The sequence below is a fragment of the Melozone crissalis genome, unplaced genomic scaffold (genome assembly GCF_028551555.1).
Source record: "Melozone crissalis strain CALT ecotype California unplaced genomic scaffold, PUWL_Pcris_2 ptg000016l_1, whole genome shotgun sequence".
Classification (NCBI taxonomy): Eukaryota; Metazoa; Chordata; class Aves; order Passeriformes; family Passerellidae; genus Melozone; species Melozone crissalis.
In genome coordinates, this window is record NW_026535794.1 from 6,173,344 (window position 1) to 6,196,995 (window position 23,652).

Genomic DNA, 23,652 nt, shown 5'->3' on the forward strand with positions numbered 1-23,652 from the left:
ACCCTTATCTAGGAAAAATCATTAGCTTCATACTGCACTTGATATAATGCTTCAATAGAATGCCTGAACCAGCTCATTTTAAACGGGTATTTCAGTATCACAAAGAGAAATACAGTTATTATGGGCCAGAGACACTCGAGCCATGTCCCCCATCATTTTTGTCTGCCAGGGCTGACACTGTGGAAGGAGTCTGCCCTCAAAAGGCCAAACACTAAAGTGCACAGAGCACAACCCCAAGTCCATGAGCTCAGCAGCAGCTCACCCTGGCCAGCTCATTCCCTTCCCATCTGCCTCTTGTCTCTCATCAGCCCAGCAGGAACAATCAAGAGCAGCCAGCCAGGAGAACACCATGGGTCTGTGGACAGCCTAGCTGTCAACTTTCCCCTGTGATTTGGTTATTTATCTTCTAAAACAAGCATAGAAGAACAGTGGAAGTACAAAAAAACCAAATTTCTCCATTTCCAGGACTCCTGCTGTTCAGCTGCAGCACAGAGGTTTGTTCCCACTGTCACTGTAGATGCAGGTGATTAATTGTGTCACAGGAATGACAGATGGACACAGACACCAGCACAGTTCTCACAGACCTTCAATCAATTATTCAAACAAGTGTGTAAAGCCTCACCCTTTTGCTATTACTCATCTTGTATTTCCTACTGTAAAGAAAGCACATTTTTCTGCTCCATGCCAGACTCCAGAGTTAATTGAGATCAGGAAAGCAGCAGGAGGGGAGCAGGTGAATGTTCTCTTTGGCACAGAGCAGCTCTGGAAGAGGTTTCACGGTTCACCACCTGCTGCTGCCCTCTGAGGGGAGCTGAGGAACACCAACCACGCTCAAACAGGGCTGAAAACGATCCCAGGCCATGCTGTAAGCCACAAGGCATGGAAATTATGGTAACTGGGGCTCCCAGGAATGCAAGGGGGCATGTAAGGCCTGAAGAGGTTCTCTTAGGGAGCAGCTGTCTGCATAGCAGGGCTCCACAGGAATGCACTGAGCGCTTGTGCTGCTGTCACCGAGGTGAGCTGTCAGCAGCAAGGGATGGTACCTGCAGCTCCTCATATGCACCTGAAACTCCTCACGCACACACCTGGAGCTCCTGACACACATCTGGAGCTCCTCATGCACACTTAGAGCTCCTCACACACACCTGGAGCTCCTCACATGCACTTGAAGCTCTTCAGACACACCTGGAGCTCCTCACACATATCTGGAGCTCTTCATGCACACCTGGAGCACCTCATGCACACCTGGAGATCTTCACATGCACCTAAAGCTCTTCAGACACATCTGGAGCGCCTCACACACACTTGGAGCTCCCCACACACACCTGGAGCACCTCATGCACACCTGGAGCTCCTCACACACCCCCTGGAGCTCCTCACACACATCTGGAGCTCCTCACACACACCTGGAGCTCTTTGTGCACACCTGGAGCTTCTCATGCACACCTGGAGCTTCTCATGCACACCTGGAGCTCCTCACACACACCTGGAGCTCTTCAGACACACCTGGAGCTCCTCAGACACGTATGGAGCTCCTCACGCACATCTGGAGCTCCTCACCACACCTGGCACTGTCCCAAGTCAGGTTTTGCTATGGATGGACCCAGATCTGTAGCACTGAGATCTTCTTCAGCAATCCAAGGGCGTGTGAGCACCACAGGGGAGATGTGTACCTCTCACCTGAAGGGTGAGGAGGAAGGTGGAAAGTTGAATTAAAAAAACATAATTTAAATAATGTGGAAAAAGAAAATGCAAAGGGCAGTGGACAGGAACTGTTTCAAAGGGTGACACCATGGCAGTGCCCAAAGGCTGCCTGGACTCCAGTGAAGCACTCACTGGACCACCAAGAGACACATGAACAATTTGGCATTTTGTTATTCCAAGCAACCCCAGCCTTCCAACACCTCCCACATCTGCAAAGGGAAATGTTGCTTCTTGTTTTGTAATTTACTACTTTTGTTACATCTGATAGGATTTACAACCACAATTCTGGGCTAAAATTGAAATGAGCAAACATTTTGTCAGGATTTCACACAACTTCTCTCCAATTCATGTGAGCAGCAGGCTTTTATGATGTCCTTAGCTAGTGACATTTCTCTGGATTTAAATGTCTGGATTTTGAGTACATGCTCTTGGCAAACACAAAAGTGTCGTGGGAACCATGGCTTGCTTTATGAAGTGATCTGCTTTGGGATACTGCAACTGAGCAGAGAAGGAAACCAGAGTTCTGAGAACCTGCAGCTGATGATTCACAGCATCCAAATAATGCTCCTGACTCATCCTTTATGGAAACAGCCCCATTCAGCCAGGCACTACATGACCCTTCTTTCATGTGAAAACTACTGAAGGTGTCTTTATCCAAATGTCTATCAATTCTCACTATCAAAAAAAATTCTAAATATTTCCAGATTTTACTCTTTCTTTCCAGATGTAAGATTTCAGTAACAGTAAGTTGCACAAATAAAGCACGAAACAAATGAAAAAATTCATTTAATCTTCCAAGTAGATGCAAATCCAATAAACATCAGTTGCCACTGAAAAAGAACTGGAAATGCATTTTCAGTCAATATACAAGTTTTGTTGCACAGTTTATAGTCCAAAGGCAGATATCAAGAAAAAAGCCAGTGACTACAACAACCAAAAAGAAAGTAATGCTCACCTCTGAGATCAAACAATATGCAAGAAAACATGTTTATCCAAACTTAGTGGTGAAAATTAAAAATTAAGCTTACATTCATTTGTGAAAACCCAAACTACACTGGTAGGCACTTGATTAAACTTTAGTTCTATTGGAGTTTTCTTGCAAAAATTGCAGAATTATACATGATGAACTAAGTTTGATGCAAATGATACCAATTGTGAGCTCCTGACATGCTGAAGTATCCAAAGCACACAAGATCAGGAGAGGTTTTGGTTAATACAACTAAGGGAAGACCAGATTATGTCTTACATGTCTCTAATAAGAGAGTGTTAAATGAAATACTTTAAAATTAATTTTCAAAATATTCCAGAAAATACAATTGCTTCTACAGCACTGCAGTAGAGAGATTTGTGGGTGGAATTCCATTTAAACACGTTCCAGCTGTACTCCCAAGGTGTCTACTGTCTATTTCTGTGATATTCCTAGAAGGGATTCCACACAAATCCTAAGCCTGACGTGCCAGGTGGAAAATAGCACAAAGCCTTTCCTGGAGGTCCAGTGATCTACTCAGGCCAGAAAAGGCTCATTTACACTTCCCATGTCTAAGCAGTGCAGCAAACCATGTGTTTGCACAAGAATGAGCATTATTCCAAGCCCATCAGATTTCAAATATTTCTTTATTGTTCTCACAACTCCAAAAAGGATGATTCAAAGAGTCCTTGTCTTTGTGTCTGCCTTCAGTTCCCCTTTCCAAAAACCCAAACAACCTCCTGAATACTCAACCAGCTCTCCCCTCTCTAGCTGCTACTGGTTTTTCCTGCAGTAATTCTTCCTCCTTCTTCTTGTAAAGCTTGAGGAGATACTCATCAGGCTCAATTCCTGCCTCCTGCAGCTCTGCCATGGCTTTCTCCAGCCGGCGCAGCGTGCGGGCGCTCTGCACTTTGCGGGCGGTGATGTACAGAGTGAACTCCTTGAAGCCCATCAGTTTGCAGGTATCCACCTCACAGATGTTTTTAACATCTTTGGTCTTGTCCACCTGAGGGAAGAAAACTAAACCTGACATTTTTTCCAGGTCTTCAATGCTGACTTGGAAGTCAGTGAGCTGGTGGCTGAAGCCGATGGGATCGTTTGGCACCACGAAAGCGCCCAGCACCAGGGGCTCTGAGGATGTTCTGCTCCTCCTGGCCAGGATCACCTTGTACAGGTGGGATGGGACAGCCACATCATCCTTTCCAATCACCTGCCAAAAGAAAAGGACTGTTACAGATAAAAAATCACAGCATTGTTTTGCTTGGAAAAGATCGTTAAAATTATCAAGTGCAATCATGAATCCAGCACTGCCAAGCCCACCACTAAACCCTGCCCCTAAGCACCACATCTTCATGTTCCCTCTCTCTGGAGCTCCTCTCCTTTGGGTAACTACAATAACAATAAAAGTTCCTGACCTGACAGTTCCAAACCATGGAGGTTTTAATATACATTTCAAATCAACTCTAAGTTACCATCTGTCACGTATTTTTTTCTCTCTCTATGACCCTCACCCAGGCAGCATTTAAAAGCTACTTTACCTAAGTATGCATTTTTTTGAGGGGATCCAGATACAAAGTACATTCAGTGACTCAGTATCCTCTTGGAAGAGAAGCCTATCCAAAGAAAATGCACCTATTTCTTCCATAAATTACCACAATCCAGCCTCAGTGCTTGTACATGTTGGGTTTTCTCCTGTGTCACTCAGACCAGGATCCAGGGATTTAAGGGCAGCCCCAAGAGTGGAGGATCAGGACTGTTCAAGTCTCACACTTTAAAGTGTATAAAGTCTCTCAGTCTCACCCCACCCTGTGCCAGGGATAACTCTAAGAGAATACACCTATTAATGGCAAATGTAATCTCTCCAGGACTCAAAAACTTATGCTCATGCATGCACTGAATTAAGATTTTTTGTTTCTTTCCTATTGCTGAACTGAATCTGTCATCTTAAGAGAGTGTAACAGGCTCACACATGGAAAAATCTGAGTTTTGCATAACTCTTCTGTAAGTACCCTTCCCAAATCCTTGCTTTTATTCTAATTGCAAAGGAAAAGATCCCTTACAAAAACTACAAAGGCATTTTATTCTGTATATAAAATCCAGCAATTTGGTGCTGTTTCTAGGATTTGCAATACCTGCAAAAGCAAACACTGATTGTTTTGATTTTTTTTTGATAGTTTTTATTAGACACATTTAAAATACTATTTCAGGGAAAGCAGGTATTTACACATTAATTGAAAGTATCAACAGTTCAGACATGCCTTGTCCACTCATGTATTGAGTATAACTCAATCACATAATGAACACTTCCTATGCACACTTTTTTTCTGATTATTCAGCCCTTCTGCAAATGGAAATACATTTTTAAAATTAAATTTTGCCTGTGGCTATTGAACCAAGATTCATGTTGGTCTATTCCAATATTAATTAAATTTGAGTTACAAATTCTTTCAGTGATTTGTGTCCTTTACCTCTGTTGAGAGTTTTTTAAATTACTGGTCCTAAAGTGTTACTGGTTAGACGAAAACCAGAGAAAGTACCTTCAGAAAAAAGGGAAAACTCTGATAAATTTTTTTCATGTTTTGTGCAATAATGTAGTAGAAACATTACTCCTTTTTCTGGAAAACAGATGGTCTTAGATGTCTTTACTTTGTTCTAAAATACAAGGGAGCTCCCTTGCCCTAAATTAGGCTATTTAATAGTTTTGCTGTAGTTTAAACTTTTTTGATTGTTTGGGTTTTTTCAGGGGGTGGGATTTTGTCTGGTTTGTTGTTGTTGTGGGGTGTTTTGGTTTGGCTGGATTGGGTTTTGGTTTTTTGAGGGGGGTTTGGATTATTTGGTTTTTGTTTTCTTACAAAAATTGTCATGGTTATGCCACCAACCTTCTCCCAGGTAATACTCTGCCTAGACATCAGTCACTGAAACTGGTTAAGGAATAAATGCCTTATGCCAAATCTCCTCTCCCTTTCAATGATGACAGATGTGCTGATAAGGAAATGAGAGCTCTTGAGTGTCAAAGCACTTTGCATTTAGCATTCTGTGTATGTGAAACCAGAGCTACACCTCCCCAGGACCAGCACCATAAATAATCAAACCTGACTTGATGCACAGGTAATGCTCAAATGTACTAAAATCAGTGCAACAACACACTGTTGTATCTGGTGAGTTAACACTGAGTTACAAAATAAATGGTGCTGGGAGCTTTAGCCTACTTGAGATCAGTGGCACTGGAGCTGGGGAGTACCTGCAAAATACTGGGGGTGAGAGGGAGGGAGCCAAGAAAATCCCTGAAGGGGAGAGTGAGGAGTTCACATTTCCATATTCACCCAAGGGCACCCAGTGATGACACTGCCAAAGGCTGGGGCTCCTTCTCTGCCCTGGAGCAGGGAGCTTGTAGAGCCTGCACTGCAATCCCACATCCAGCACATTCCTAGGGCAGGGAGGAAGGTGAGGAAGAGGAGGAAGAGGCAGTAGCTTCCTGAGACACGGCAGCAGTGAGGCTAAACCCCAGTCCTCAGCATCTCCCTGGGCCAAAAATCTCCTGACCTGCAGCATCCCTGCCTTTTCCAGGCCTCTCTGCACACTTTTCCCACTACAAATCCATGGATATGCAGCAGGTCCTCCTTAGCTCAGCTCCCTCCTTCTCCACACCTCCCACACACATCCACATCCCAGCATCCTCACTCTGCTGCATAAAAGACCAGAGGAAGGGCGAGCACACAGATGGAGCTGCACAAGGATCTCCAATTAGTGGGGGTACATGGAATATGTAAAACAAACAGGTGAACGCATGTGGAGCGAGCTCAGGGAACTGGGGATTGAGGCTGAGGGCTGAGTGGGTGGATAAAGAGGCTGGGGAATGAATAGAGCTGCACACAAAACACTTAGGTATGAGATGGAAATGCTGAATGCCTCAAGTGGGTGTTAAGGGAAAACAGACCCGGTGCTTATGTAATATTATGCAAATATATATATTCTATGCAAAATCATGCACATTTATGCACAGTACGGGCACCTAGGAAGAGAGAGGAGAAGAAACAGAGAGGACTAGTTCAAAATGAAGGAAGGGCTGGCCTTTTGAGAAATGTAGATCTAAATTCAACTCTGTACCTGTAATAGGCAGGTATGTAATTTATGTACCTTTTCAATTCCATGAAAACTCACTTTTGAGAATTTAAATAATATTCAAGCAGTGCACAGACTTCATACCAACTTCTTTGAACAGCAGCAAACTACTACTGCAATAACTTCACTGAGTGTTCATACTGTTACAGCAGATAAAACCATCTTCAGCTGCCCTGTCAGAGTCCACAGGTGTCCCTTCCTTACTCAAAACAGGGCACAAAAGTTCTATCCCCAGCTAATTCTGCTGGAGAACACTATCAAAGGGCAGTGCCTGATTTCTCTGACAGACTAAATATGCATGACTAAGAATAAATGTCTTTTCCTGCACTTTAACACTTATGTGCACCATGCACAGGATGTATCACCAGTAATTTCTGCAGTGTGACCCAGTCATTTTTGTTAAAAAAGGAGGTAAATGCAGTTCTGGAGCATGGCACAGTATCTCCATCATGACTCCCTGTAATATCCCACACTTTGCTGTTTTATTGGAGTCAATAGAGAAACTGCAGAGAAAAGTTTCCATAGAGTTGCCCCCCCACCAGCTCAACTCCCAGAGAAAGAAGTGTGACACTGCAAAAGTGAAATTTGGAATAGAAGAAAGTGGTAGGAAAAACAAACTCCACAATTCTGTTTCTTATTGCCACCTAGAGGATTTTCCTCCTAAACTTCATCAGCCTCAGTTCCTACCCAGATCTGCACCATGCCATTTATCTCAGTGCTTTGCCTGGCAGAGGCAGAGAGCATATGCTCCTATTGCAACAGGATGGAAAATGGTTCAAGATTATCCATGCACAGATGTTGACTTTGATTTGTGCCTGTCTATCCACAGGCAGCAGATGATCTTTCAGAAATCAAGGCCTGAACCAGCTCTCTGTCCCAGCTGGAGAAGAACTGCAGTTTTTTAAGAGTATCTGTGATTCTAAAAGGGATTTTGTGCTCCAATACAAGCAAGAAAATACAGCAATTGCCTGTTGAAATCACTGCTGTCCCACATGCTTTCACACCATGCTGGTAACAGCCAACAAGGCAAATTTTTGTGCAATCCTTTGAAAATCCCATTTTGCTATTGCTATAAAATTTTGCTTAATCTTCTGAATTTTCAACAGGCTCGTGAAACATGGAAAAAAAAGGCACTCAAGCTAAAAGCCTTCTTTTTATAGCATTAAATGTATTTCTTTCCCATCATTTGGGAAACCAATGTAACATTTCAGATGCTTTGCTGTCTGTATCAGTTCAATGTAAAAATGCGCACTGCCCTAAATTTTTGCAGCTACTTAATCCTTTCATTTTTGTTTTGTTTCTTAAACTGAATTCATATCTCTTAATAATGTAACATTATCATACTGTCATTTTCAGAGCAGTGTTTATTATTTTTCTATCATTACTGACATTGTTACTGACATTCCACAAGTGTGTGTGAATTTGTTCTTGTTCTCAAAGCCCAATTAAATGTGGACAGCTGTCATGAGGGCAGGCCATTAAAATGTGTGCAATTCCTGACATTCAGAGATGTTTACATATCCCTAAAACAACAAATGTGTTTGGTAAGCAGTTGTAAAAGAAACCTAAAGAGCTCACAGGGACAGATAAGGGCAGAACATTTCTTAAACCTGAGAGAATTCAGAGCTTTGATAAATTCAGTCTCACAGCCAAGTCACTGGATGAGGATTTGTCTTAAGCTTGGCTCTCCTCTCAGTTTTGGCCAAATCCTGTTCTTGACTGCACAAAAAACAGAGGAAGCAAATTTGATAATACCTGTGGAGTCCTTAAATATCAAAATAATTAATGAAGACATTTGCTAATGGCATCTAGAGTAAGTTTAAACACCTGGCATTAACTAATGCCACCTTCATGGTGGTAATCAGATAAATTACAAGGCAGTCCCTAAAAATGTCACTTTGGAGTTTATGACATAGAAAACTCCAAGAGCAAGTGAAAAAAGAATATAAGTATACTGGCAGAACAGTTGAGATTATATGAGAAGAAAACAGAGTATTACTATTACTGGAAATTCTAAACACAAACCAATGTTATCAAATTTTAATTTTACACTGGACTTGTTACAACTTCCCAGACTGCCAAAAAATTATCCTCCTCTGCAAGGGTATTAATCATTTTAAAAAGAAAGGGCTCATGAATCCAAAAGTGATATTTTGCCACCTAGTGACTAAAACCTGAAAATCCACTGTGCAGAGAATCAGCAGAAGGGACTAAGGAGCCCTTCATCAGTGAGAACCAGCTCTGGATTGCCAGCTACCCGTGACCCCCTCAGAACCTGGCCAGCAGAAATCACTCTCAATCATGTCTTAACCACCAGCACACACTGCAGAGTCCTTGCATCAGATGGCACCACCATCAAATACTTTAAAATGTCAGCTCCAGAAACTCCCTTGATACTCCAGTAGCTGTTTCTTCACTCTCTGTGAAATTCTAACCTGAGTTTAGAAGTGAGCCACAACTGCAAACAGAACTGTCTGAAAAGAAGCACATCCAGCTCCTGCGACAGAGCCCTTCCCTCTCCACCTGGCAGTAGCAAAATAAACATCACATTAATTTAATCACATTTCATGGAGGACAGAATTCAAGGAATCATTCCTGTCCCCAAGCATGGCACTGACCAGGTCCATCAGATCTTTCACTGTAGATATAACATCATTCCTGCTGATGTGACCCCACCTTTGATAGCCCAGAGCTTTGTTATAATTTGATACTGAATTCTGTACAGAAACAGACTTTCTGGCAGTACAAAAGATTCCATTTACTATCAGTGTGGACTGATTTACTCCAGTGTGACTTTATTTACTCCATCATTGTGACAGCATTAACTGCCTTCACTCAAGTTCCTTCTGGGTTTGTTAGGCAGCACTGACTCTGCCAAGAGTGTTTTCCCCCAATATTTGAGAGAGCTCTGTCAGATGGCACTGAGAAGAACTGAGGGGTGTGAAGGCAGACCTAGCAACACACAGACCAGAAAACACCACAGATAAAAATCATAGTAACAATCTGCACAGCCAAGCACTCCAAAATGCAAATCTAAGTACTTCAGGAAAATTTAATTTGTTATGGCTGGTCTGATTGTTATTGCCAAATCATTTGGCAATCCTAAAAAGGGAAGGAAAAAAAGAAAAGAGATGGCAAAAAAAAAAAAAAAAGACAACTGTTCCTGAAGACAGAGTAATGACATTAAAAGACAGATGCCCCAATCCCTTTTTATTTTTCTACAATGAAGAGGTATGTATATATATCATGTATGTAATAAACTGTATTTACATGATGACAGACTACTGCTGCCACAGAACTCACTTAGATTAACTTAAAAAAGAATCCACCACAGTCCTCAACACCCCTTTTCCTACAACAGCATAACCTCCAGGATGGGTACAGTGCTAAATAAAAGCAATCCAAATTAATCTCTCCTGCACCTTCAGTGTCTGTTCTCCTCCCACCTTGTCCATTCCATTAGTTTGTACCTCACATCTAAATTTAGGGCTGACAGAGCTCGGGTGGTTTCCACCAGCTGATCTAAGACTGAACCCTTTGCATAAAGTTTATGGGACATCTGTGATGGACCCACATCCAGTAGGAACCTCTGCAGCCTTGGGACCACTTGGAGCAGCCAACAAACAAAGAACAGTTCCCAGGTTTATTTCCTCCTTTAACAAGCATTCCCTCCCCTATAGTGCCCTAGTAGGAGACAACCTCTACTAGTTCTGAAAGTTAATTGGGTAAAACCATAAAGTACCACCTCATATTTGAGAGTGCAATTTGTTTCCCAGTTATTTGTCAGACAGAGATGACAACTGTACCTTCTGGAATGGTTATTGTGCCTCTCTGGCCCAGCCTGGTGATCAAATTTAGAAAATTAAACAACAAACACGATGCCAGTATGAACCTCATGTACCAGTAACAAGTACATTAAAATGTCTTTTTCAAACCACAAACAAAATGTTATCTAAACTGTACTTTCATTTGCCAGCCACAGCTAATTCTTCTTAAATTAGCATTCACTAGGATGGCCTTGGGAATGGGGAGGGTGGAGCACTGAGCATGATGTAGTTAATTATTGCAAAATTTGTATTTGAAACTCCAAATCTGCTGACAGAGGAAAATCACTAAAGTGACAGTAACTGGATAGCAGTAATGTATAAAACAAGACAATGTCATTTTGATTTGATCTGGACAAAGATGAAAAACCTGCATCTGCCTCTCCAATGACACAGAACACATTTTTCCTGTTGGCATTCTATTCTACATACATTCTCAAAATATGTTTTTCAGATACCAAGCACCATCATCAATCTACTCTTTGCAAAAAAATCTCCACTGGAGACAGATGAAATGACAGAAAATATCTGAGGATATCACAAGTTAAGACAACAGACAGAACAATGCTGGCATCTAAGGAGTTCAAGGTTAATTCCCTTTCAGGAATTAAAGAGCAAATGGTACCAGAGTCCAAGCAGGAACTGGGAACATGACCAATGCTCTGTTCCTCCTCGACAGTGATCTAAAAATAACCTCTTTGGATGCCTGATGAGAAAAACACCAGCATGTAAAACCACAGATACATATTTCACCACTCTTTTAGCCAAAAACAAGGAAAGTAAGACTGAAGAGAAGATCTGAAACAAATCAATGCAGACACATTCACTGTAGCACTTCAGTGTTTCCTTTTTTTCCTTTTCACAGCTCTGTCTGAGAGAGCAAAACCATTAGAGAGGAGCTGAACCTTAAGAGTGGCACTGGCAGATTACAGGTTGTGAGTTTCAGCACTCTGGTGTTACTGCAGCACTTCTCCTTGAACAGCATGGACAAAAGAAAGGACATCTTCTCACATCAGCTCCTCTGCCCAAACAATGAGGGCTACAAGCCCTTTCAGTCTGAAGTCATTTGTGTGAACTCTACTGAGTTCACTCTGAAAGACAGCTAAGAGATGCCTTCCCTTCACAAGCATTCCTGTTCTTCCTTTAGGGGCAGAATCCCAGACTCCCAAAATCAATGGCAATGACTGCAATTATATCCAAGGTGTCTGTTTGAAAAGAACTTCCCTTCAGTGCTCTGACACTGTGTGTTTCCTCCTCTAAGTGAATGTGTTGATAAAAGAAAAAACAAACAAACAAATAAACCCAACACACTCCTCTATTCTGAAGTCTCTCTTCTCAAAGTACAACTGCAATGCAAAGCACAAAAATTTAAGCCATGAACAAATTTCAAAATAAAAGAACCCCAACATTCTCTGCCTGTATTTACTTAGAGGACTCAAATAATTTAATATTTTAAACAAACAAACAAAACCCCACAAAAACATTATTTTACTTTTCCCACCTGGAGACAGCATTATCTGTACTTAAATGAAAATAAATTTACATAATGAATCTCACTGTAGGAAGCTGAGTAAAAGGATTTATGAATGTGAACAAGGGGTGACACACTGACAGGAACACCATTACTTCACCATTTTCAATCCCACACTGAACTTCAGTTCATAGTAAGACCAAAACTGGTAAAACAATCCTAAAATATCCTAAAATTGTGTTATCATCAAACCCAAAGATGGTGAAGACAAAAGACAAGAACTGAATGAGATCACAAGCACAACACTGTGGGCATTTTGTGCCACTATTATTTCATCACTGTATCCAGGTATCAAGTTATTTTGAATAAAGTCCGTAAGATGAAGTGTCTGCTCTGATTTTTACCTGTGGAATACTAAAATTTACATTTCAAAACCAAGACTGAGAATGACAATCATTTTCCAGAAAATGCAATCTTCCCCTTCTAAGTAAACACTTTCTCTAGAGAAGAATGAGAGAAAGATGAGCAAGATTAAAGTGAAGCCATTGATAGATGCACTTGATAGATGATTTAACTTCTTCCTGGAAATGATTTCCCCTTACAAAATGTTCAAGTCAGCTCAGGATTTTTAATTCTTTGCTATGTAAGATGAATATATTTTGTAAGGATGAAAAATAAATGCAATATCCTGACAGCTACAAGGAAGCAAATCCCAGCAAGCTGTGTGCAAGCCTGGAGAACTCTGTACCATTCTGAGTGACAGGAAGCCAAATGCTCAGCTGAAATTGGTGAGAGGGAACATCTCCCTCCTGCTCCCAGCTGTGTGCTGCCTCAATCTTTCTACAGCAGTAGAAAACTAGCCCAGCAAACCCAGAATGGATGGTTTTGTATTGCACTGGGTTATCAAGCATTTTGTGGCAGGATCTGACAGTCATCAGGGCTGGCAGATAAAAGAAAGGCAGAGGAAGGCCTGGAAAGGAGAAAGGGCAATGGTGAAGTGAGCACCCGTGGGTGGCACAGGATGATTGCCAATCTAAAGCTGGCTTTGCCACAATTGATCATCTGGCACTGGTCATACCCATTAACCATGGCTTATTTATCCACTTGAAAAATGAGCACAGTCTGCACATCCCTCACAAAGATGTGGTGAGAGCTGAAGTTTGGAACTGCCACTAAACACGAAGAAGGTAATTTATTACTACTGCACTTTCATATGCATAACTGCCCCCCAAAAACAGCAAACCCAAATCCAAAGCTGTGATTTTGTGACAGTCAAGGTTTGACATGTTTGGCTGGGACATAAGGGACAGTTTCTCAAGAAGTATAAAGGGAAAAGCAAATGGGAAAAATCATATTCTATCATGACCAAGTTCCAAGTTTAATCAAAAGGAAATCACCTGAGTATTTATAAAGGAGAAACAGTGCCTAACTCTTACTGCTAAACAAGCCAGTGTTGGGAGCTGAACACCTCTCCCTTCTGTGCCTCTCACATCCCTGTGAAAAAAGGATTGTTTCAGCAAGCTCATCCATTGCTCCTCAGAGAACTGGTTGGAAGCTGCATTGCTCACAGGCTAAAGCTGCAGTTGATCCAACTCCTTATTTTCAAGGAAAAGTGCTTCTTTCAAGAGGTGCAAAATGCAGCATTTATTATTTGCATTATGCCAGCTTTCATCTGCAACTGCACATAGCAATAATACCTCACTGCAGTGGGGGCAGAGGATAAAACTCCCTTGAGTATCTTACCATGCTCAAACCTTACAGATGTTTAAACACAATCCTACTAAGAGTAAATTTGGGTGAGCAACAATAAATTCACCTCTCAACTTCATAGCCTGTCCCATCTGTCAGTGATGGTTTCTACAGATTGTGCATGATGAATCTTCAGAGCATTTTAAACAGGTAATAAAAATAGGGGGCTAAAAGAAGGGGAGTATCAGTACCATTGACACTACACAACTTTTAGTAAGAGTGAAGTCTTCCAAGTGACTCTGGCATGCTCAGAATCTCAGAATCTCAGAATCTCAGGCATCCAAGTGATGCCTAGGGTGTAGCAGCATCAACTGCTTGTGAAATTACCAGAGCACTGACACTCCAATATCCTGTAGAGTTTTGAGACCCATCCTACCCTTGCATTCCACAGTTTCTAAAGCACATGAAGAAATTGATTAAATAGATGCCTGTGCATTAGCAAACCCCACTGACTCTGACTGGATAAACAGTTCTACTGCTGACTGCGGACATGAAATAGATCTCTGTAAATAAACAAATTATTTTAAAATTCTGCTTTTTCATGTACAGGTAAGATGAACATTTCTGCTAATCTTGTCCCAACAAGTATTGCACATTTTATACATTTTGCCTATACTAAGATGCCCAACTTTTGTTTAATCAAGTTATGATATCTAATTTAAATAAATAATTACTACTGCCCTACTATCCCAACAACATATATACATACCTGATAAGTAACACTCTTCTTTCCATCACCGTCTGTTTGAGGCAAGGTAAGAGGTCCAGAAACAACCCAAACATCTTCAAATCTCTCCGTCAATTCCCGACAGTACATTTCCATTCTGGAACACATTTGTCAGACAGGGAAAAGTCAGCTGGGAAGATTTAATCTTTGAGACACACTATGAAGGGAAGGGTGAAACACTGACAGGGAGCATTTTTCCAGATTCATCTGAGTGATTCACAAGCCAAAGTAGGTAAAATGTAGGCCCAAGTCCTGCTTCCCATTTGTCCTCTGTAAATAAAGTTCATTTATTCACAGATAGACATGTGTTACTGCACACATCTGAAAATGGTTTCTGCAGCCTTAGCACATGTCTGAATAGCTGAGTTCTCTACTTACTCCCACACTTGACACTAGAAATACACTGTTGGTCGTCACTTGGGATTAGAGAAATAGAATTGTTCCAAGCAGCAAGCTGAAGCATTTTTACTTGGAAAGGTTTTATCATATTATTGGATTTGTGTGTTTATCCCCAAGGAATCAAAGTCCTGCAACACAGTTCTTTCTGAAGTTTCTGTTTGCCATTTCCCCTAACTCTACTGGTTTTCTTTATAGATATAAAACTGTTCCAAAAGAAAGTAGTAACTCCAGAAACACGACCATATTTTTGCTTTTTGAACTGATTCAGTTTACAGCATATAATATTTCTCAAATAAGGGGATTCCTGGATCACATCTGTTTTACAGGAAACAAAATATTAACAAGGCCAGGGTGGATGGGGCTTTGAGAATCTCATCTAGGGGAAGGTGTCTCTGTCCATGGCAATGGGGCTGGAAATAGGTGAAATTTAAGATTCCTTCCAATCCAAATAATTCTATAATTCTATGAATACAGCACATTTTTTATTTAACAGCCCAACTGTTACAGAAATAATATACAGTGAGCAAGCATTGGTCCTCTACAAAGGTAAGAGCTGCATTTCACACAAATGGACAGACAGAATACAAAACATTATCCCAGTTAATCTGGCTGCCTCTGACAGGGGGAGGTTTCACCTCCTTCTCTAATTCCTGTTCCTCACACCTCTCCCTTGGGCCTCTTGAACATTCCTTATCTGTCAACTCTGAACAAAACCAGTAGTTTGTTTATTTTTCTTTTGTGCTGGGTTAGTGAATTAAATCAGCAAGAACAAGCCACACAGATGAGAATGAGCAAGAATGAGCCTTTTCTTCATGCGCTACACTGAAGCACTGACTACAAATGAATTCTTTTCCTACTGTCACCAGGTTTGCTTCCAAGCAGCCCAGCTCCTCAGGCTGTCTCATGGCAGGGAAATACAAACTCCACCTGGAAAGAATAGGAATAAATGCAGCTAGGGAGCAAACTGCTTTTGGTGGTAAGAGGGACAGAGGTCAGATTACAGTGACCATGAAATCAAAACCATGACACTCAAAACAAGACAGGAACAGTTAAATATCAGTTGGAAGAGAATGAGGAATATTAAGGTGGAGATGGAGCACACCACAGAGCCAGTCCAGCAGTTTACTATTAACAGCTTGCTGGATTATAATCCTGCTCTTCCCTTTCCTACTGTTCCCCTTGTCCTACTTCCCCTTGTCTGTCCCAGCTGACCACTCCTAATCCATCTCCCATGCTGGTTCTAGAACTCATCTCATGAGCTGATCCAATTTTGCAATATGACAGAAACATAACCAAGCAAAACAAAATGAGAATCAGTTTTTAACTGGGCTGGCAAATGAAGCTGACTCACCACAGTCAGGCTACTACCAAAGCTGGAACTGGGAATCCAGAAAAAACACAAGGCAGGAGGGCAAACACCACTTTAGAAAACAACAGACACTTCTGACTAAGCTGCATTGTCTGCCTGCACCTCAGAAGAAAAGTCAAGAAGCAAGCAACTAATACAAAAGAAAGTAAGAGAATATTGAAGCTAGGAAACAATGTAACATATGAAATATGGTATCCTTAAAAATATTTATTATTTAAGAAATTACTTACCAAAAAAGAAGTGTCATTGTTGCCTTTTTCATCAATTTAAACTATGGGAACAGGGTGCTGGGGTTGGGGGAAAAGTGGCAATAATTGCTTAAATTGCAGGGTTGATAGTGCCAGAGGAAATTTTCAAACACTCCCCATGATTTCCTGATTAGGCAGAGACCCTGCTTAAGGGAAACAAAGAGGGTTTCCCTACCTTGAATTGATACAAATGCCTAGCTTTGGTATAAGGAAAATTTATGCTCAAATACTTGAGTTATTAAAATAAGAAAAAAACCCTCTAAAAATGTTATGGTCTTTTATTTGTCTATAAAACAGTATAACCTTACTGAATGGCTCATCTGATTTTACACACATTCTTGTAAAACAGGAAAGCAGTGTGCAGATGAATGATGATGCAGTTTTGATGGACTTTTATTATAACACTGTATATAATTTTGCTGACCTTCCCTTGAGTGAACCTTGAGAAATTTATCATTTTCCCCTCCTATTTCTGAGCCTTCACATCTCTAAGTCCTGTGCAAGAAGCACAGGATGAAGGCGACTTTTACTATCTTTGCTCAAAGGGAGGGAAGAATAAAACTCTTACGTGAAGCAAGTTTAAATTTATCAACCACTGCACCTCAAAGTCAATCCAGTCAGGACTCACAAGTGACAGAGCTCCTGCCTGAGTGCTCCTTGGGAGCCAGGGACACCTCAGACCTGAGGAGTGATGGCTCAGTGGGGAGCACTCAGTTCTGCAACTCAAAGGGAACCAACAGCCACACACAGACATGGGAATACTCTCACACTGCTGCTTTGAGGAAGATCTAAGCCCTCTCCTTGCTTCTGCTGGAACTTCCTTAAGGACAGTTAAGCCTGGGACTTTTTATCAGCCAGAAGAAATAATTTTGTCTATTTTAAATAAATGTCCTCAACAGTCTGACTGAATAAAGAACTAATATAGTTGTTATACTGTTCTTTGACTGAGAGGATTGAGCTACCTCTCATTTCAGAGAAATCTACTATGCCCTACAGATAAACTGCTCTAAAATACCTGGATGTGAAGAACCTTTAAAAATAAAGCATTTTTGATTTATGCTGTTGCCTGGTATTTTTCACTTAGTTTACTTACAAGTAATTCCTCACCTGTTCCAAAATCCAGCATTATTTTCATAATTCTGAGGCACAATGTTAGACAGATAAAACGTTTCAGCCATAGCTCTCTGCACAGAGAAAGAAAATAATGTAATGTCACTGAAACAATCATGAGCTGAAGACACATTTTAGCAGTTTGTGGATCAGAATCCCATTTCTAGTTTAGTTTTGACATCTATTAACATAGAAAAACCTAAGTCAGAACACCTACAAAATTATTTAGGATTAAGAAGTGCACAATTGAGGTGAAACCTTGCAAAGTTATCTATTTTTTTTCCTGGCAGAAACAGCATGAGAATGTCCAACTCTAGAGGCACAGGAATTACTATCACCCAGTGTCAGTTTGGTAATGTCTTTGAAAGCAACTAGACATTTTTCATTTTGAAAGGGAAGGACACTTTCAAGCATGCTTTTCATTTATTTGACTGTTTAATGGCTAACTTTTTCTTTCTTCTACAAGAAAAAGTTTTATTAGATATACTCAACAATATTTTACACATATATAATGTACAGGCAATAAAATGATTTATGAGACCATAATGGTCAAACATCCATATATCTGCTTAATTTCATCTTGTAGAAGTGTCATAAACATCTCTGAACAGAAGCTCACATACCTCCAGAGGTGAAGGACCTGGTGATAAATCACAAGACATACACAGGGAAATACAGAGAGAAAAAATTCCAAGATCTTAATCCAGAATTTTCACAGGTCCTGCATTTTTCAATATTTTTCACACACAACTATTGCAAAGTGATGGGACTGATAGGACTCTTTAGGATAATGAGCAAAGTACCTCCATTAATTAGACTGTGAAATTCAATTTTTGCAATCCTATATTTGCAAGACTCTATCACCTCACTGCATTTCAAACCAGGTCCAGGATCTCTGTGCACCAGCAAAAATACCCCAGAAATCACAAATAAATAACAACAAAGACATTTCCAATAGAAATAAAACTACTGATTCTTTCATTTACCACATGCCACTGTGCTGTCACTCCACCCCACTGAATGCTATCTGTCTGGAGAAATACAAATTCAAACTGCTTCTTAATTAACAAATTGCTGCATTAGGCACATTTCACAAGAGGATCCAATAAATTCAAAGCTGCTTTGTGAGTCAGCCAAGGCATTAAGGCATGCTTCTCTTACAGCCTGAATAAATGGCAGGTGAAGACATTTTACAGACTGAAAGAACTATGGCAAAAGGGTCTAATTTACCTCATACACATTGCAAGGAAGGAAAAAGCCTTTTAAATCATCCAGGCAATCCCCTTGCCAATACAGAACGGTGCTTAACAGCCTCTTTGCTTTGCTCAATCTAGCCTTAAATATCTCAGCAGCTGCTGGCCACAATGACATCATTGTCCCTGTCTCCCTTTAACTGAGCTTTGAAACCTTGCAGGGTTTTCTTGGTGAAGGTTATCATCTTCATTTTACAGGTAGACAATGTGACATGCAAGAGGCTGAGAAAATTTGCTTAACACCACACTGTTCAAGACATCACCTCTGCCAAACAAGCTGATGTAGGTGTGATTTAATGAAGAGAGCTATGGCACCAGAGCATGCACCTGATTTAGATGCCTGAAGCAGACTGTGAGAGCATCCCACACTGCTCAGCCAGGAACAGAGCTTGGAACTCCAAATCCAGCCCTGTGCATCAATAATGACATCATGCTCCACCTCAAAACAAAACTGCAAAAGGAACATTGCACATTACTTCTAAAGGGTCTTTTGACCCTTTCCAGCTGAGAAACACAAATTAAAAAGATGGGAGAAAAAGTCCTACTGTTGAAAATTTGTTATCTCCTGCTGGTGCCATGTGTCCTCGTGACCATCCACTGCCAAGGTAGTCCTCATTGACAGCACTGAACATCAGAGGGATGTTTGGGTCTGGTCTGAATTTGCAGTGCCTTCGGTCTGCATCACCTGAATAAAAACACATTAAATGGTCAGATTATCATGACATCATCAAAATCACAAGACAAAAAGTTCAAATTCTGTGATATCTTGCCAGATGATCCATGTTTAAGGATTTACATCCTTTGTAAATCCTTTACATGCTTAAGGATTCAGTACATTAATCTGAATTCTCATCTTACAGGTAATGTTAATCTCTTTCTGCCATGTGTTTTAAATATCTAAGTCCTTACTTACCAATAAAATAGATGGGGTTTTGCATCATGACTTTTCAGTCTTCCCCCAAACAGCTCAAACAAAACAGCTCTGCCTCAAATCTCAATTTGAGTAGCTACAGACATAAATCAGAACTGAATGCCTCAAGATGCTCAATTTCAACTTGAAGTTAGTTGTATCTGATTATTTGGAAAACATTTGAACAATTCAGCTGTTAAGGCCCACTTGAAAGTAAGCCTGAAATTACTGTTTTCTTCTCAGAAAGAAGTGGGATCAATGATGCTACTTAAGGGTTGGTCATAATGTTTTCAAGATCTTGCTTTTAATTTTCAAAGTAATTTGAAGACAGTGATTTAGGTACATTTAGAGAGCTATTGCTTTCATAAAGCATTTTACAATTACATGGTTACCTCCATTAGTAATAATCTGCCTTATAAAAACTGAACTAATGCTATAAACTTAATTTACAATGACTGTATACCACTCATATTTCATTCACCACTGACAGCAGAAAATCACTGAGCCTCTGTCTTGCATAAAGAACAGGGAGAGAGCATGAGAACTGTATCAGAGTAAATAATGGCTGCAGTGAGGAGCTAATGCCCAATCTAGCTCTGAACAATTGATGCCCTTTGCTCAGTTTTTATCTCACAAATGGACATTCTCCTGCCATTCTGAGCAAATCTCTAAGATCTGTACATGAAAAGCTCTGCCTACACTGAAATAAACTGGACCTCAGAACTAACTGCACTGCTAAGGAAGCAAAAGCCATTTTTATGCACTCTGCAGATCCAAATCAAGTAAGGAAAGGTTAATTTTCATTGCTTCATCTTCTCTCCATTCTCTTCCCTCCCTGAGATCACTATAGTACTTTTCTCCCTGACTGCTCCAGGGTCAACCTTCTGTGAGCAGCAAAGCCAATTCAGAGCATCACAAATTTAAGGAGATAAATGTTGCATACAGGTAGAGATATTATTAAAGAAAGCCCTTATAAAATATGGTTTAGGCCCTGCTACTCTAGCTAAGCTAGCAGTTAGCTTGTAACTTTCCATGTGAAAAAATCATAAGAATGAAAGTCAGTTAGCACAACAATCTATTCTGGTAACAGAACCCTTCACACCTGCAAAAACATAAAGTCTGTCCCATGGGAATCAGTGAACAAAATATGTAAACTATACAGGAATAGACAAATTTGATGGACATGTAAAATGCCATTTACTAACCAATGAACTGAGCGGCAAGAAAATTATGAACCAATTAAGAGTTATACACCAGGTCTTGAAAACTGTATAAAAATGAGCAGTAACATTAAAAAGTGGCTCTTCTGCATGAAGAAACTGAGTCCTGTCTGCTTATTACTGCAACAAATAAACACCTACATACCCAGCATCTTTTGTTTGGAAATGTGTTCAATCACCCATCTAGGCACCCGTTTTGCCTGGTCATAAGACAGTGCATGATTTGTGTAACATCTGGTCTCTGTTCCAGCCTCAGGAAATCCATATCTTTCCAGCAGAGCCTCTTCTACTGGTTCTAAGGAAAAAATAAACAGAAAACCATCCAAAGATGAAATGTGATCATAAAGAAGACAGTAAAAAAACCACATCTCAGTGGGTGTAAACTTGCTGTATAGGGAATTACTTGAGTTTAGAGCCATAATTAAGTCCTAAAATATATTAAGAGAGCTATCCAGTGAAACTCTCATCTGTCAAAATAGTTGTGGTTCTCATCATGTTTTAACACGAGAATCTCAGCTCTAGGACTAAGTCATCTATCTACTCTAATGCCTACAGAAGGCAGTAGAAAAGCTATGAGATATTTTCTTTCTACAGAAGGAAAGCTCTCAGATGTGCAGGGACAAATCAGGCAACAGGGAGTTACAGACACAGGAGATCAACACATACATTTCACCCTTTGGAGCTGAAAATCAAGTTCCTCACAAACTGAGATTTACAAGCTGGGCACAAGCAAGTCCTGCCCTCTCTGGGAACGCTTATACTCTGCTGAATAAATGAAAGTTTCACTGAATTTTCATTATTTTTTCAAGCAACAATTTTTTCTCAAGGAGGAATATTTACATCTATCTTACTGTCTTGTTCATTCTCCAGCCATCTGTCCAACAGCAACTCATGTTTTTAGAGCCATTCTTCCTCTGCTTTCCCACAATCCGGTACTTTTAAAGCCTTGAAGCTGCAGAGAAAACCATTCACTCCCTCAGATGCCCCAACCATCCCTCCCCACACCTGAACCCCACCAGACCCCAGACTTGATAAACAAGCCTCAGCTCAGGGCAGGAACAGCTGAAATTTAGTTATGATCTGACACAAAAGTGTGTTTAAAACTAAATATACAATCTTCTCCTGCCACCAGCACTGCCGTGAGCAGGTGTAAAGGGAAGCGCTGTTAATTACAAGCTGCAGCCCAGCATCCCCAGACAACCTCCTCCCACTCAGCCCGACGCAGGCACCAGGGGACCCCGCGATCTCCCGGCACTATTTGGGCATTCCGGGAATGGGGGAAAGAAGGAAAATGCGATTCTGAGGGGAAGGAGAGAGTTTAGGGAAAGTAGCGGCGGTGGGGAGCGCGGCTGCGGGACCCGGGACCGCGCTGAACCGGCCGCTCCCGCCTCGCGTCCCCACTGCCCGCGGCTCTTACCCTGCGCTGGGGCCCGCCCGGGGCCCGGCTCCGGCTGGCTCTGGCTGCGGAGGAGCCGCCATGTAGCCCAGCAGGACGCGGCGGCCCCGGCCGCGGCCCCGCAGACGAAGCCACCGAGGAAGCGGCGGTGGCGGGGCAAGGCCGCCATGGCGGCGGCGGGAAGGGAGGGGAGGGGAGGGAAGGGAAGGGGCGGGCGCGGCCCCGCAGCGCCCCCTCACGGCACAGCCCTGAGGGCGGCATGGCGGCGTTCCGTCGGTCAGGGGGCACCGCGTGAGGGGATGAGGCTGGCGGGGCTTCCCCGATTGCTGTGGAAAAATAAAGTGAGTTCCCTCATGGGGACTGCAGGGACTGTAGTGGCTAAACTGCAGCCGTCGAGCTTGGCTAGGGTTGACCAGCCCGAGCTCCAAGCGCAGAGGTTCACTGACTCATAGGATCATAGAATGGTTTGGGTCAGAAAGGAGCTTTAAAGTCTTTAGCTGGAGAAGAAAAGATCAGCTCCTTTATGAGGAGAGACTACGGGAGCTGGGTGTGTTCCGTCTAGAGAAGACCGAGAGAAGATCTCAATAATACATTTAAGTACTCAAACGTGGGTGCCAAGAGGACAGTGTAGACTCTTTCCTGTGGTGCCCAGCGACTGGATGAGGAGCAATGGCCACAAAGTAAAAGTTTCACCTCAAAGTGAGGAAGAACTTCTTTACACCAAGGGTGGCAGAGCACTGGAACAGGGAGGTCACAGTTTTCCCTCTCTGGAGACATTCCAAACCCACCTGGACACATTCCTGTGTCACCTGCTCCAGGTGATGCTGCCTTGGCAGGAGGGTTGGACTGGGTGATCTCCAGAGAATCCTTCCACCCCAAACAATTCAGTGATTCTGTGATAGTCCAACCCCTCAGCAATGATCAGGGACATTTTCAACCAGACCAGGTTGCTCAGAGCCCCGTCCAAGCTGACCTTGAATGTTTCCAGGGATGGGGCATCCACCACCTCTCTGGGCAACCTGTGCCAGTGCCTCACCACCCTCATTGTAAAATATTTCTTCCTTATATCTAATGTACATCAACCTTCTTTTGGTTTTAAACAATTCCTCCTTGTCCTATCTCAACAGGCCTTGTTAAAAAGTTTGTCTTCATATTTCTTACAAGTCCCCTTTAGGGACTGGAA

At 41.7% G+C, this 23,652-nt stretch overlaps 1 protein-coding gene across 1 annotated transcript; it reads right to left on the reverse strand.

The window, feature by feature from the left end:
• Window positions 1–3,274: 3,274 nt before the first annotated feature.
• EXOG (exo/endonuclease G) lies at window positions 3,275–22,647 on the reverse strand. Its single transcript, XM_054274254.1, has 6 exons — window positions 22,491–22,647; window positions 21,219–21,368; window positions 19,489–19,628; window positions 17,688–17,764; window positions 14,547–14,661; window positions 3,275–3,881 (listed from the first exon to the last, which is right to left on the reverse strand). Exons 1-6 carry the CDS (start codon window positions 22,636–22,638, stop codon window positions 3,420–3,422), a joined length of 1,092 nt encoding a protein of 363 aa, XP_054130229.1. The 5' UTR covers window positions 22,639–22,647; the 3' UTR covers window positions 3,275–3,419.
• Between the last annotated feature and the right edge of the window lie 1,005 nt (window positions 22,648–23,652).